The following is a 15,709-nucleotide window of genomic DNA, read 5'->3' as shown; positions in this document are numbered from 1 at the left end:
GGTTAATGTTGGTGGTTATCTGCTGCTAACGGAGGAGGCTCTGATATGGAAGGTGGAACCAGCAGGTTCTGGAGGAGAAGCTGCTGGTTCTGTTCATCAGGACAACATCTAAACGGCTCTCTTTTTTTTAAATGTGTGTTCACAGCGAGCTCAGTGGACTTCCTGATGAGTGATGGTGAAGACGAAGGCTCCTTCCTGTCTCTGCCCGCCGCCTCCTTCTCACAGCGCCCCTCTCTGGCCGCTGAGCTGAACAACACTAACTCGTCCCACCACCAGCTGCTCATCCAGGTAAATGCTCCAGCAGGGGGCGCTGTCTGGCTCCACAGACTCACCAGCAGCAGCCGGCAGAGCTGAGCACGCTCAGTCTGCTGCTGCAGGGCTGTCCTGTCAGTCTGAGGTGACCAGCTGCTGATCTCAGCACCGAATGACGGTCAGTCGGGTTAGAACCTCAGAGGACGCCACGTCAGCCTGCTCCTCACCGCCGTAGACGTTCTGCATGTCCCTCTGATCGTCTGCTTCAGTCATTTTACCGTTTCTGGTGGTGAAGAAAACAAACTCTGAAACGGAGCGACTATAAATGAGACTCAGAGAAAATGCCGTCTGTCCTTCCTGCAGTTTCTCTTGGTGCCGATTCCTCCTGTAGGGAACGGTTTTCCCAACATTCACATATCACCACGGCGTTGCAGCAATCCCTCATACTGAGCATGCATGAGGCAACAGTGGGGAGGAAAACTCCCCTTTAACAGGGAGGAGAACCTCCAGCAGAACCAGAACCAGGCTCAGTGTGAACGCTCATCTGCCTCCACCCACTGGGGCTTAGAGAAGACAGAGCAGAGACACAGAAAGCACAGAAGCTCACATTGACCCAGGAGTACTTTCTATGTTAGAGAAGACAGAGCAGAGACACAGAAAGCACAGAAGCTCACATTGACCCAGGAGTACTTTCTATGTTAGAGAAGACAGGAGACATCAGAACAGCAGTTTCACACGTCCACAGGCAGGAGACATCCTCTCAGTCCTGGTTTTAGCTTCAGACGATGGAAACAGGAACATCGGCGTTTAGTCTCTTTATAAAATATTATGTCATAATCAAAGCTGCAGCTCTCTTTACCTGCTTCACTGTTCAGGTTCATTAAGATTTTCTCTGCCTGCTGCTGAGTTAGATGGTTTAATCTAAGTTTAATTTACTCTGTTTTCTGTTGGTCAGTTTTCTTCTTGGACATCAACTGTTTCTATGGTTCCTGTTTTTAATAGCGTTACATTTTCTCTGCTTTCATACAGGCATAGTGTTAACATGCAGTGTGAGGCTGCGCTAGCGAGGTTTATCAGACTAAAGTTCTGGTTTGGGTTCAAACTGAAAAGCAGACACTTTTATCTTTTAGATTAAATAATGAGCAGATCTCCTCTCTTTCTGTCTTTCCAGTGTCTTCCTAACTCTCATGTTTCATTCTTCCATGCCGTCTCCTCCTGCAGAGAGTCACCTGGTCCTGCTGGTGGACTCCTGTCGATGTAAAAACCTTTTTCTGACCCGTCCTCCTGGTTCTGCTCCGGCTCCTAGTCTCTGTAGACCGATCCAGTCCATTTAGAGCTCAGCGGCCTTTAGAAGCAGTCGTTCCTCCTGCTGACGTAGTTTAATTCAGTGTGTGTGTGTGCGTGTGTGTTCAGACTCTGCAGGACAAAGTGTGTGAGTTTCAGGCCCGGTTCTGCTCTGAGGAGATTTCCCGTCATCAGCTGTCGCAGCACCAAGGTGTCCAGCAGCAGGCGGGGGGAGGAGCTTGTGCGCTGCAGGAGGAGCAGGTGTTGGCCACGCCCAGAGGTGAGCCCGCCGTTCACACACACACACACACACATACACACACACACAGCCGTGTTTTACATACTCACTGAGGACCGTGCATTTACTTCCATTCATTTTCAACCCTTCTGACCTAAAACCGACGTCTGACCCAACCAGGTGAGAATCAGGTCATGCAGCTCATGATTAATCCAAAAAAGGTTAAAAATAAAACAATGGGACTTTTATTCTGAAGCTGAAGGCGATTCACTTCCCATCCAGAGTAGTGAGGAGTTCCCAGCTTTATAGACCTGCTGGTGAGACTCCACACATTCGGAACTGAGAAAACTTCCTGGATGGGAAGAGAAACGTCTTCAGCTTCACAACAAAAGTCCCGTTGTTTTATTTTAACCTTTCTTGGATCTAGAAATGATCCGTAAACTTGGATCTGGTTCCAGGACCGTCTGGTCTAGAGTTCAGTGACTCTTCCTCGGGATGAATTCAGATGTTGGGATGTTTTCTGGAGACGTCTGCTAACGTAGAGCTAGAATACGGATCAGACCGCAGCCTGATGCCGACCCGGTCTGGATCTGAGAGCAGAGGCCTCCTCAGAGAAGATGCAGATTCATTACAACGTGTTCCTGTGTCTCTGGTTTTAGGTGGGAAGCTGCTGCAGCCCACTCAACACTCGGATTGTTTCCGCCGTCCTGAAGAAGAGCAGCTGGTTTTTCGGCTGCGCACACAGGTACGTCTGCAGGTAGCTCACCTGTGCAGAGAGACGACGGCGGGAAACCATTCAGACCTTTTATCAGCATGAGCTATCTGAGGCAGGAGCTGAAGTTCAGCTTCAGTACAGACTAAATCTGACCGGATGGAGCCTGGGCCAGACGTGGTTAACGCTGATGCTGCAGCACCAGAACCTGCAGCGCCTCTGTGTCAGGTACAGGTGTGTAACTGAGACTGTGCTGCTTGCAGGTGGAGGAGCTGGAGGAGAAGCTATTGGATCAGACCCAGGAGGTGGAGAGACTCCGCTCTGAACTGGTGAGGGCTCGTTGGACCACATTCCTCAGAAACTGACAGCAAAACTGCACCGCATGTTTCAGCTTCAGCCTCATCCCTGAACCCCAGAACCACTGAATCCAAAACCAGAACCTCTGCAGATTTCTAAACCACCAGAACTAAAATCCCAACTTTGGATCAGAACTCAGAGTTCTGTACTAAAGTGAGACGTCCGATGTCAAGATCCAGTTCTGGTGCCACTTCAGTGTAATTCTGACTTTAGAAAATGACCCAGTAGCGAGTCGGAACCAAGCTGACGGGTCTTACTCGGCCACGGTTCAAGGCAAGGCAAGTTTATTTATATAGCACAAATCAGTACAAGACAATACAAAGTGCTTTACATGATTAAGATATAGCAAAATAATAAAATGTAGATAGAAAAAAGAATAAAAGCAAGTAGGGATAGAATGTAGTAACAAAAAAGAACATTGAAAACAGTAAAACTGTTTAACTAGAACAGTCAAAGGCAATTTTAAACAGATGTGTTTTTAATCTTGATTTAAAAGAAGGCTTTCTGCACTTTTACAATTTTCTGGAAGTTTGTTCCAGATAAGCGGAGCATAGGAACTAAATCCTGCTTCTCCATGTCTGGTTCTGGTTCTGGTTCTGCAGAGTAGGCTGTAGCCAGAAGACCTGAGTGGTCTGGATGGTTAATACACTGATAACAAGTCTGTGATGTATTTAGGTGCTAAGCCATTGAGGGATTTATAGACTAACAGAAGTATTTTAAAGTCTATTCTCTGAGATATAGGGAGCCAGTGTAGTTCAGTGCTGAAGGTGGTACCACAGGTGTTGGATCGGCTGATGGATTAAAGCCGAGTGTGTCCACCTGTCCTGTAGGGGGCGACGGACCTGGAGAAGCAGCTGCAGCGGCTGCTGGTGGAGAACGAGCGTCTGAAACAGGAGCTGAAGTCATGCAGGAGCTCAGAGTTTCAGAAGCCCGACGCTGCGGCCGAGAGCTGCAGCCGCTGCCCCCATACCCAGGTGAGCTTACAGGTGTCAGACAGGTGGGTTCTGACGGCCAGGTGAGCCTCACACCTTTAGTCCTGCTGAGACTCCTCCCCCCGTGTCTGCGCTGCAGGAGGTGGAGGCCCTGCGGAGGGAGGCGACCCGCTGGGAGGGCCAGGCCCGGCAGAGGGTGCAGCGGCTGGCTGAGCTGGAGCAGGAGCTGCAGGAGAAGAACTGCAGGGTGGAGGCTCTGCAGCAGCAGCTGGACGGCAGCAGGAGACAGCTGGAAGAGTCCAGCAGGAGACGGACCGACGGCGAGCACCACCTCCACCTCCGTCTGCAGGAGTGTGAGGAAGAGCTGGCCAGGCGGGCAGCAACGCCCCCTAGAGTCAAGGTAAGGAAATGCTGCTCAGGGAGGAGGGGAGGGCAGAAAGCTGCAGACATCTGAATGGTTCCAGCAGAACCGGGTCAACCCAGTCGCCCGGGGTTTGAGAGCAGAAGCCATGTTTACTGTTGGTGCGGGGAGTTCTGACGAGTTTGATTCAGGATTAAAAGGCAGCTGGAGAGGTGAGAGCTGACCGTTGAGCCGCAGGTGAACTATCCTGACGTTCTTCCTCAGTTTGTGACCCAGACGGTGGAGGTGGAGTCGGCGGACTCGCAGAAAGCTCTGGTGGAGATGCAGGTGAAGAACGGCGCCCTGCAGGAGCAGCTGTCTGTGCAGAGGCAGCTGCTGCGGGAGCTGGAGACGCAGCTGCACGACTCGCAGCGCACCTGCACTCAGCTCCGGACACAGGTGAGTTCACCTGCTGGAAACCTTGGGCTGCAGACAAATGCTCCATCCACTGAGAGTCTGACGGTTCTGGGATTCAGCTGAATGTGGAAGACCCTGGTGATTCCCAAAAAAAAAAGGTAAAAAACAAAGCAACTGGACTTGTTTTCCGTAGTTGAAGACGTTTCGCTTCCTCTCCCGGAAGCTTTCTCAATTCAAAAAGTCTGGAGTAATGATGAGTAACAAGCTTTATACCATTCCAGACAAAGGCCTGTAATGGCTTAGATAACATGCAAATTCAACCGAAACAGGACCACCCCTTAGTAATGGGCGGTCGTTAAAACCATTAAGCCAGGTTAGGCTTAAGTAAGTTAAGGTTTTCGTTGTCGTTAGCTTAGCTCAGTGACTTTAACCAGAGGGAACATGTTAGCAACATGTTAGCTTAGCTCAGTGACTTTAACCAGAGGGAACATGTTAGCTTAGCTCACTCTAAGCTCACTGCTTAGCTGACTGTAATTATTGGGCATCTATTAGCCTTACTTCACGCAGCGACTGTTAGCTTGCCATACTGACTTGTCTGGTCACTCTAACACGAGGAAACACGTTAGCCTAGCATAGTTTAGTCACTTTGACCAGAGGGAAACTGTTTAGCTCAGATGGTTGTTGTGTGTGTTTTTTTTTAAAACTAGCTTCACTTGTGGTCAGATTGGTCTGTACTTGTGTTTTTTGTGATAGCAGTATATGTATAGATCAGTTATGTAGACAATTTAACTGCTGCTGCTGGGATTATCTATTAGTGATCTCACCAGCCGTGTATAGAGTATTTTAACTCCACTTTAATTCAACAGTTAAAGGGTCTAAATAAATATGTCTGCATATTTTACTCAGTTTTAAATGCAAAATCCACTTTATAGCCCTTAAATATGTTGTTCTGTCCTTGGAGTCTCCTGGAGGGCAGAAACATTTAATCTAGTCTCTCCAGGAGCTGCAGGAGCATCTTTAGATTCTGGTTGGGTCATAGTTTTCAATCTGTTCAGTTTTCTCTGTTCTATATCAAGTTTATTTTTTATTTGCTGCAGAGCTGCTAAACAAGGTCATTAACTTCCAGCAAACTAACTTTGTGAATGCACCAGTTTTATATTTTTGCTGATTTTTGTAGTCTAAGCTGAAGGAATCTGAAGCTACAAGTGGATCAGTGAAAATGTTCGGATGTTGGCTGTATTAACCCACAATTAATAAAATGGCACATTTTATACGCAGCTCAGAACAGGGGCAGACAGGGGACCATGGGGGTAAATTAACGAGGAGCTCAGACCAAAGCGTTGCTGTTCCACTTTATCTAGACCACAGCTGGAGGATTTCAGTGTGAGAAAGAGGGATTTAAAAGCATGATGTCCCCTTTAAGCAACATTTCCTCAAAGATTTATAGACTCACAGTGAGCTCTTCATGAGGACACATCAGCTCTGCCATGTTTTATTATCACTAAAGTGGCGTTCTGTTCCTGCCTCGTACTTGGTGGTCTAACTACGGTTACACCAGAGACGAGGGTAGCGCTGACGTTGAGGCGTAGCAGAAACAGACTTTGCTGTGTGCTCCTTCAGATCCACGTCTATGAGGGGGAGATGCAGCGAGCTCAGGGTCAGCTGGAGGCTGAAATGCAGAACCTAGAGGAGGAGAAGAACCGCGTGATCGAGGAGGCCTTCATCAGAGCCGAGAGCGAGATGAAAGCTGTGCATGAGAATCTGGCAGGTGGGCTCCCGTTCCTCACCTGTTCTGGTTGTGGAGCCTGTGGCTGCTGCTGCTGCTGCTGCTGCTGATGATGATGATGATGGTGTGTCCAGGTGTGAGGATGAACCTGCTGAGCCTTCAGCCAGCTCTCAGGACGCTGACCTCAGATTATAACTGCCTGAAGAAGCAGGTTCAGGACTTCCCCTCCATGCTGGAGAAGGCCATCTGCGAGGCCAAGCAAGAGGTGAGTCTCCCAGAGGCGCCACAGTCTCATCCTGCTGCTCTCGCCTCCGCCGGTTCTGACTGGGCCCAAACCCGCATGCTTTCAGATCTGCCAGGTGATCAGCGACGTGAGCAGCACCAACCAGGAGCTGCTGCGCAAATACAAGCGAGAGATGAACCTGAGGAAGAAGTGCCACAACGAGCTGGTCCGACTCAAAGGTGAGCACCAGAACCTGGCCGGTACAGCAGTCGGGTCTCTCTGGCTCCGCTTTGTTGTTCTGCTGCTGAGGGAAAACTGATGAATCTACGTGTGTCGGCCCCGCTGTGTCTGTGTCCCAGGTAACATCCGGGTCTTCTGCCGGGTCCGACCCGTCAGTCAGGAGGAGCAGGACTCCACCGACGCCAGAACCATGCTGAGCTTCGACTCTGACGACGACGCCATCCTGTACCTGTCCAACAGGGGGAAGATCATGACGTTTGAGCTGGACAAAGTCTTCCCGCCTCCGGCCTCGCAGGAGGAGGTTAGTGGGTCCCCTGCTGGTCCAGAACCTGGACCCGGTCATGTGCTCCTGCCTAAGGCCCGTAGATCATCCGTGCTCTCTGATTGGTCCCTCAGGTGTTCCAGGAAGTCCAGGCTCTGGTCACTTCCTGCATCGACGGCTTTAACGTCTGCATCTTCGCCTACGGACAGACGGGCTCTGGGAAAACCTACACCATGGAGGTATGAGGCGGATCAGAACCTTTGAGCCTCCGCCTCTCTGCTGATGACTCACACAGGATGTCTCACCTGTGTCCTCAGGGCGTGGCCGAGGATCCCGGCATCAACCAGCGGGCGCTGCGCCTGCTGTTCTCCGAGGTGACGGAGAAAGCTCCAGACTGGGACTACAGGATCATCGTCAGCATGGTGGAGATCTACAACGAGACGCTGCGGTGAGGCAGGACGCTGCTTCTGGAGCCGGTCTGCGTTAGGAATGCAGAATAATGTGCAGTAATAATAAAGCACACCTGGCCTGAGATGCTGACGGTCAGAAACAGCTGGAGGCAGTGATGATGGGATTTATTGCAGAGTAACGATGTGACATGAAGCTGCACAGCTGCAGCTGCTTCAGGCTCCCTTTAATCTTCATGGAGACGTTCTATGAAACGTCCTGAGTTCCAGTCTCTGCTCCCGGGCAGTGAATGCACCATCAGCCTGCATCACACCAACATGTCATGGTAGCCGTGCAGAACAGGACAGGTTGGTTCTGTCAGAACTTCTCTGACCCGTTCCTGCAGGTTCCTCCTCAGGGTTCCTGGGCCTGATGGAGCTGCAGCCTCGTCCAGCTGTTATGTGAACCCAACGCATTTTACAGGCCATCAGCTGTTGTTTAACAGAACATCTGGTAGAGGACTATCTGGGTTTTATGGCTGAAAGGCCTGAATTCTGGGATTAGGTTCTGTCTGCTGCTGCTGACGCCTCAGTGGCTCCAGGCTGGAGCTGAATCTGGAAATCTTCCTCCCTGCAGAATCACGTTACATTCACCAAAGAAAAGCTGTGATTTCCGTCACTTTTAGAAGAAAGTGTCTAAGAAGAAATGAGAGAAACTAATCTGATTGTGCAGTTACTGTGGGCCACGGTCCTTATCAGATCTGGTAATTGGGACACCTCGTCTCGTTAGTACCAGATCCTGACCTCATAATAATCAGACCAGGATCTATTTTATTTCTCTGCTGAACACAGCGTGCTCCTGTGGACCCAACCAGAACCAGAACCAGTTACAGTCCAGCAGCAGACGGTTGTTGGGCGGAGCTGCAGGGAGGCTGAGAGTTTCAGCGCTGCGGCTTTCAGAGCCAACGTTAATGGTCCATCTGTAAAAGATTCTCTGAATAATTCATTCTTCACTGACAAATGGATCCTTTGAGAACCTGAGCGGGATCTGAACGTGTTGTGTTCCTGCAGCGATCTGCTCAGAGAGAATCCCACAGACAAGCTGGACATCAAGATGAACCCCGATGGCAGCGGCCAGCTCTACGTCCCCGGACTGACCGAGATCGTGGTCCGGAGCCCCGAGGACATCAACAGGGTAAAACATCTGGCCAGCTGCAAGGCTTTGGTTCTGCTGGGGGAACTGGGTCTGTGTGGAGGGATGTTCTGATGGCTCTGTACCTGTCCTCAGGTGTTTGAGCTGGGCCACGTGAACAGAGCGACGGCCTGCACCAACCTCAACGAGCACAGCTCGCGCTCCCACGCGCTTCTCATCATCACCGTGTCGGGATTCAACAGTACGACCGGAACCAGAACACAAGGTCTGGATCAGAGCGCGTTATCAGAGCGCGTTCCTTCAGGGCAGTTCTGGTTCTGCTGGTGGCTCAGATGTGTAAACGGTGCTCTGGGCCACAGAGGTCCAGACTGCAGCGCGTTTAGCTCCTCCCTCTGTGCCAGCGGCCAATGAGATGAGAGGAACTTATTTAATAGAAATCATTGTTACGATCAGAACTAGTTCTTTTTAGATCCGACTCTTTGACTCAGACTTCTTCTCGGTCTGTCCTGCATCCTTGTCCAGGGAAGCTGAACCTGGTGGACCTGGCGGGATCGGAGCGGATCGGGAAGTCCGGAGCGGAGGGCAGTCGGCTCCGAGAGGCTCAGTGCATCAACAAGTCTCTGTCGGCGCTGGGCGACGTGATCAGCGCGCTGCGCGGCCGACACGCCCACGTCCCCTTCAGGAACTCACGGCTCACCTACCTGCTGCAGGACTCTCTGAGCGGAGACAGCAAGACCCTGATGATGGTCCAGGTGAGTCCCGCCGCAGCCCGGCACCGGCTCCGAGTCCCGCTCCGTTTCTCACGCGCTCTCCCTGCAGGTGTCTCCGTTGCCCGGCAACATGAGCGAGTCGGTGTGCTCGCTGAAGTTCGCCCAGCGCGTCCGCAGCGTGGAGCTCAGCGCGTCCTCCTCGTCCAAGAGACCCGAGAACTCGTCCACCTCGTCCTCGCCCACGCACGACAGCGTAGAGGTAAGCGCAGGCTGAGCCCGGCCAGAACCGGCCAGAACCGGGCAGAACCGCCTGGTGGCGCCACTGAGCTCCATTTATTCACTGGGTGCAGAATGTGTGCAAGTATCTGCATACATACATGTATGTATATAATAATATGCAAATTCTCAACTAGAACCACAACTCTGTATATCATTACATCATTGAAGATAGTTTTGGTCATTTGTTTACTGTTACTTTTATTATTATTATTATTATTATTATTATTATTACTATTATTATTATTATTATTATTATTATTATTATTATTATTATTATTATTATAATGCAGAAATGTGTGTGCAAACACACACTGTGTATGTAATGTTTAACATACATGTACACGGATTTTGCAAATTTCTGTGATTTTTCTAGTTTAGAAACTGAAGCTCTGTGGAGCTTCAATTGGTCAATTAATTTATCTTTATTGTAAATCTGTCAGATTTTAAGATTAATGCACACAGCATAACAGTATATGGCATTTGACATTTTAACGAGGATTTTCTCATGTTCAGGTGGTTTGACTTTTGTTTGATGCTGTAGCGCACATATTCCCTAGTTACTGGAGGAAATAGGGAGTACCAATATGGCGGCTGGTGGCTTCACAGCGACTCGTTCTACCAACGGCCAATCAGCATCCAGGGAATAAATAGCGATCAGAGGGAGGAGCCCGGCAGAAACCTGAAAAGATGTTAATAAATCTGTAGAAAACAAACTTTGAAGGAAAGTATGAAATTAAAGCTAAATAATGAAACGGCTCCAACACGTCTTCCTCAGCTGGACTCCCCCCCCGTGACGCCGGGTCCCCTCCCCATCTCCAGGGCCAGCAGCGCCGGCTCCACGCTGTCCTCCGCCTCCAGGACCCCCAGCAGCTCCCGCAGGAGGTCCCAGTCCCAGCTGGCTGCAGGTGCCCATGCACACACGCACACACACACACACACACACACACACACACACACACGCACACACACACACAGGTGCACGCCGTGTCACCTGGTTAGATTCGTCCAATCAGAGACCAGAACACATGATGGTTCTGGTTCTTTCCTGAGTAACACGGGGACAGCCTGAGTGTTTGAAAAGTCTTCATGAGGCCAGCATGGTTCTGGTGGTTCTGGTGGTTCTGGTTTAACCGGGCCGGCCGGCCTGGTTCTGGCGCCGCTCGTTTGCAGCTTCTTCCTAAACGCTCCTGCAGGAACTCAGCAGGAAAATAAAGCTGTAGAGGCTTTAGTTCTGAAAAGCAAACAGGAAGTCAAAGTGTCATCCTCTTCTTCTTCTTCCTCAAACTTTAAGTGAATCCTGCTGATGCCACTGCTGGCTCTCTGCAGTGCATTGTGGGAAGTGCGGTCTTTCAGTGACTGCGCTCTGCCTCCTGAACGCTGCAGGTCGGAGCTGTCCCAGAGACGGAGCGCCGCCGCTGTCGGTCTGTCCCTCTTCCTCTGTGTCCTCATTCTGTGCTCTGATTGGTTGGTTTCCAGACAGACAGGTAGACAGAGCCGGCCCGTTGGTGGGGGACGGTGGGCAGGTAGGTGGGGGTGGATGTGATGGCATGGTGCTCTCAGCATGGCATGGTGACCCTGTGTTGTCTCTAACACCCCCCCCCCCCCCCCCAGCTTGTGTGGATGTGCCTGCAGGGCTCTGTGCAGGGCCCAGTGAACCATGTCTGCCTCACATCAGCTGCTTGTTGTGTGGGGGGGCGGCCATGAATGCTGGGAATGTTCCGGAGGTCCAGCTGCACCAATCATCACAGAACTGCTTAGTTCAGGTGAAATGTTCTGGTCAGCTGGACGTTCACAGCTCTGCTCTCACCTGAAGGTCAGAGTTTGGCTCATGGCACCAACTTCCTGTTCTAGTCTTTCTGCTCCAATTTAAAACCCGACTGCTGTAGAATTATCTGCCACAAATTCAGTTTGTTCTTTAATGTTTGCTGGTTTTTATGATGGGGGCGGGGCTTATGATGATTTCAGTCACATGACCTCCTCACAGGGAGCCAGAACCTTTGTCACAGCACACTCCAGATTAGCCAAAAAGCTTCTAAAGAAATCCTGCAGATTAGATGCAGCTGAAGGTCAAAGCAACCTTTGCAGAGGTGACCAGCAGCAGCGAGGCGCCCCCTGCTGGCTGCTGGGCAGAACGCAGGTTCAGCAGAGCTGTGTTGGAGTCAGGACGGACAGGAGTGGCTTCTGCAGAACATCGGACCGACCCGCACAGAACCGGCCTTTATCTCTGATGTTTGTTTCTGCAGGACGACTGAAGCTGACGGCCTGAGACGTCCGGGGAGACGGCGGGTGTTGGGCAGCACCGGAGCTCCTCTCTGCCAGGATGCCTCGCATGGAATAAACATTTCTTCTGTTGGACTGTCCAGAACCGGGTCAGAGTCGAAACCCTGATGAACTCCTGAAGCGATGCGGTTCTGGAGAACCCACTCCCAGTATTCCTCCTCTTTCTGTGACGTTGCACTTTAATCTGATGCCGCTTTCTGAGCAACAGCGCCCCCAGTGGCTGCTGGCGGAAGCGGCGCTTGGTTGGAAATGGTTTTATTTGGGGATTTTAGTTGAATTTTGGAGAATCCGTTACCGGATCATCTGGAAAGGTTCAGATCAAAGGTTGAATCTTATGCTGGGTTTAGATTCTGGTCGTGTTCTGTTGGACCTGCCTAAGGAAACCTCTGAAGACGCTCCCTGTCTGCAGCTGTGTCCAGCCAGGGTTCTGATATTGGTCCAATGGGTCGATGCCAGGAGGTAATTTAATGCTTGTATGTCCTGCAGAGCGGAGGTTCTGCTCAGCTGCAGGCAACAGAACCTCCCGTTTGTCTTTTTTTCTAAATGTTTTTATTAAACTCTCCTCAATCGAGTGGCTCAGTGTCGTCTCAATTATTCACATTTTCTGCCTTCATTCTTCTTTATAAAAATAACTAGTCTTTTTTTAACTTCTTCACTTTTAGTCTCTTTGTTTTAACTTTTTCCACAGATGTGAATCAGATTAAAGATGCAGAAAAAAAGTGAAAAGTTTTTAACACCAAGAAATAAACCTTTATGCTAAAACGATCACTAAGTTTAAGAATTAAAATTCGCTGTAATTTACAGAACCAACCTAAAGTCCATTACAGGACGTTTTGGACTGAGGGAGGAAGCTGGTACCCAGACAGAACCAGAACATGCCATACTAGATCTGAGCGGCTGAAATCATTTCTGACGGTTTTCACACTAAAATAATGAATCCAGCTCAGATTTCTCTTCAGAACATTTTCCTTTAAGCATCTGGATCTCATCTAGGAACCAACTGGTCGGCACCATAGCTCCCTTCACAAAACTGGAATGGTGCAGTTCAGGGGTTCTGGTTCTGGTTCTTCTCCTGAAGCCGTCAGGTAGAACTGAACAGAACAAAGGTTTGTGGATGGACCCGTTTACTGAAGCTCTGCAGAGATTAAAGCCCGGAATATGTTCCGGTTCTCCACTTCCTGTTGGGTTATTGGTACCGTTTCACAGCAGGAACATCTGACCCGAGTGTCTGCAGCCTCAGTGCTTTTGGTGGGGTCATTTTTGGGCTTCACTGGTTCTGACCCACTGGGAGTTACAGGAGCCGCAGTGGAGAGTAAAATTCATTGTCTAAATATAATTAACCAGGAAATGGAGCAAAAATAAGTTCAAATCAAATCTGATCCATAAAATGTTGCTTAATTTTCTATTGGGTCCAAATCCAGTCAGATGGGAAAGGTTCTGATTCTACAAATTCTGGAAGTGATTTAATGTAATTAAAGTGTTTAAATTTTAACATTTCTGCAAAACTGAACAGTGGAAATAAAACTGATTAAAAACCGTCACATGAATTGGACCCGGTTGTTGTGCCATCAGAGCCATGGACTAGAATCCAGATTGAAATGACAACATGGAACCTGAGGAGAGGTCAAAATTGGTTTGGGGGGGGGGGATGCATCCACACGGAGACAGCCGCTCACAGCAGGGACGCCCACTATGAGCCTAGACCACTCCTCCCACTATCCACACTTCTTCCTGTGACTCAAGGAGGGAGAGTCCGCCCTGGACCAGCAGCCATGCATGGAGCCGCATGGAGCCCACAAGCTGAGTAGATGTCCCTTCTGTGAAACCCACCCACCCACTCAGAGTTAAGTCTTAACTTCAGCGTCAGACGGCGGAGCAAAGAATCCCTTCATGCCAAAACCAGCTTTGTTCATTCTCAGCTGTGGCAGGAAGCTGATTCCAGACAACGTGGAGCGACCAGAACCCGACACCGGACTCAGTGTCCTGATCTGGAGTCACCGCTGCTGCAGGGCCTCGGACCGGCGAACCACGTTTAGGAACCAACGTCTTCCTGTGTAGATATTAACACCTGCCTGCTCCTGCTTTTCTCTGAAGGCCCGTCTTACCCCAGTTTAAGATTTAGCAGTAAAGGTGAAACAATTATCAGAGGCAAACATTAAAATATGCATATTTAATTCACTGGAATCCAAAGGAGATAGAAGTTACGTTACCATTTCGTTGTATTCAGTACAAGCTGACATCCTGGTGATGTAAAAGATTCTGTCTTTCACTACGAGCACATCTTCTAAAGGACTGACTGCTCCTCCTGCTTAGTCCCAGACGATGTGTGGACAGACACAGCGGCTAATTTATGACTGAAACGGTCTTTACCAGCAAATCTCCCAACCATAAACAAGCTGCATGTTTATTTTGCCCTCACAGGGAGACATTCTCAAAGGTCAGACATTCCTTATTTCCTCCATATGACTGCCTGATTAATATAACAACTAAAGTATTTTGCTCAAGAGGAACAAACGGAAAGTTAAATGGTTGTTTGGAAGGTTTACGTAATGCATTTTAAACACATGGAGTTCTCCCCATGGCAACAGTGTAATTTAAATGCATTATCAATATTTAATATCAGTTTTCAAATGCGACCTGTGTCTGTACGGCCGGGTCGCGTTAATCCCACCAGTACGTCACTGATACTCGACAGACGTCACTATTCTGCGTCCTGCTGTGCAGAAGCAGGAAGAAAGACGACACCCATAGCGGACTACAATGAGGAGAGCAGTCAGTGGAGAGAAAGGTCTGGTTAAAAAAATTAAAGATGGTAAAATACGCTGCAGCATTATAATCCATGTTTACTTCTGCAAACACTGAGCACGCTTTGCTATGTGTGACATCATGGCGTCCTCAGCTGCGCCTGCGGGACACTGAAGGTGTATGAATTCAGTTCACACAGGAGATCAAATACAAGTCGCAGATATTTAGAAATGTGAACGACCGCGCCTAAAAATCAGATTTCACAAAAATATCAGAATTAAGCATAAAGGCCTGCAGCGTGAACGTAGCCTAAGGGCAGGAGATTTGGAACTGTTTAAAATATTAAAGGCTATATTTCAAAAAGTAAAAATGAATTACACATCATCACAAATAAACCGATTAAACTTAATAATTAAACAAATTATCGTACCAAGCAGACAGGCTATAAATATCAAGTTATGTTTTACTTAGTGCTCCAGTGACGTTGGCAGAATCCATGCTGAGGTCTGAAGAAGCTGAACGCGCTCATACGGCTGAATGTGATTGGCTGATGAGTAAGTCATCCCACGTGGAGTACTCTCTTGTGATTGGCTTATACCAGGGGGATTTCTGATTGGTTGCAAAACATTCCCTGTTTAAAAAATAATAATTTGTGTATGATTCAACTCATCCACACATAAATGCAGTGATGTTTAAAGAGCACTGGTACTTAGTAATCTCATTTATTATTGTTTATGGACCAGAAATACTTATACTCTGGTCCTGTGTGAGTGAATCACATGTGTATCTGTAAATATTGAGACTGTTCTAGCTCCATACCACCTATTTGTCTTTAGTGTGTAAATAGTTCCTTAGCTGCTTTTTATCTTTATTTTGCTTGGTAGTTTAGTTAAGTTTCACTAGCCTAGAGAGGATTTACTGATTGAAATATATGATTAATTCAGATAAACAGCATTCTATAGTGATGTTCTCTGCATGTTCATTTTATTTCTGTTAATTAATTCTTGAACTTGAAGAGAAGTTGTCACTCCTTTATTCTATGTGTGCAGAGTTTGCTGTTAAAAGATCATTCCTTTCATCTAATGTCCTGATATCAGCTGTTTGGGCTGATATTCACCAGACAATACCTGACAGACATTTATTAAACATTAAATAACTTTAAACAGCGTGTCG

At 48.7% G+C, this 15,709-nt stretch overlaps 1 protein-coding gene across 8 annotated transcripts in view; it reads left to right on the top strand.

Moving 5' to 3' along the window:
- Nucleotides 1-12,363, top strand: part of kifc3 (kinesin family member C3) — a 34,283-nt gene extending 21,920 nt beyond the window's left edge. For 4 of the 8 annotated variants that reach the window (XM_036135791.1, XM_036135785.1, XM_036135790.1 and 1 more), the window contains exons 3-23: nt 146-288; nt 1,474-1,509; nt 1,666-1,816; nt 2,434-2,519; nt 2,750-2,815; nt 3,674-3,817; nt 3,915-4,175; nt 4,401-4,574; nt 6,153-6,300; nt 6,393-6,523; nt 6,609-6,720; nt 6,841-7,022; nt 7,118-7,222; nt 7,301-7,431; nt 8,441-8,564; nt 8,658-8,787; nt 9,045-9,274; nt 9,342-9,491; nt 10,287-10,416; nt 10,895-11,034; nt 11,755-12,363. In XM_036135791.1, the coding sequence (XP_035991684.1) occupies nt 146-288; nt 1,474-1,509; nt 1,666-1,816; nt 2,434-2,519; nt 2,750-2,815; nt 3,674-3,817; nt 3,915-4,175; nt 4,401-4,574; nt 6,153-6,300; nt 6,393-6,523; nt 6,609-6,720; nt 6,841-7,022; nt 7,118-7,222; nt 7,301-7,431; nt 8,441-8,564; nt 8,658-8,787; nt 9,045-9,274; nt 9,342-9,491; nt 10,287-10,416; nt 10,895-11,034; nt 11,755-11,763 (2,783 nt within the window). In that variant the 3' untranslated portion in view covers nt 11,764-12,363. The remainder of the gene's footprint in view (nt 1-145; nt 289-1,473; nt 1,510-1,665; nt 1,817-2,433; nt 2,520-2,749; nt 2,816-3,673; nt 3,818-3,914; nt 4,176-4,400; nt 4,575-6,152; nt 6,301-6,392; nt 6,524-6,608; nt 6,721-6,840; nt 7,023-7,117; nt 7,223-7,300; nt 7,432-8,440; nt 8,565-8,657; nt 8,788-9,044; nt 9,275-9,341; nt 9,492-10,286; nt 10,417-10,894; nt 11,035-11,754) is intronic. The other 4 variants (XM_036135787.1, XM_036135786.1, XM_036135788.1 and 1 more) reach the window with 4 other exon arrangements.
- Nucleotides 12,364-15,709: the final 3,346 nt, after the last annotated feature.

This window comes from Fundulus heteroclitus, chromosome 4, assembly GCF_011125445.2.
Source record: "Fundulus heteroclitus isolate FHET01 chromosome 4, MU-UCD_Fhet_4.1, whole genome shotgun sequence".
Taxonomy (NCBI): Eukaryota; Metazoa; Chordata; class Actinopteri; order Cyprinodontiformes; family Fundulidae; genus Fundulus; species Fundulus heteroclitus.
This window is presented reverse-complemented; position numbering and strand designations above follow the sequence as displayed.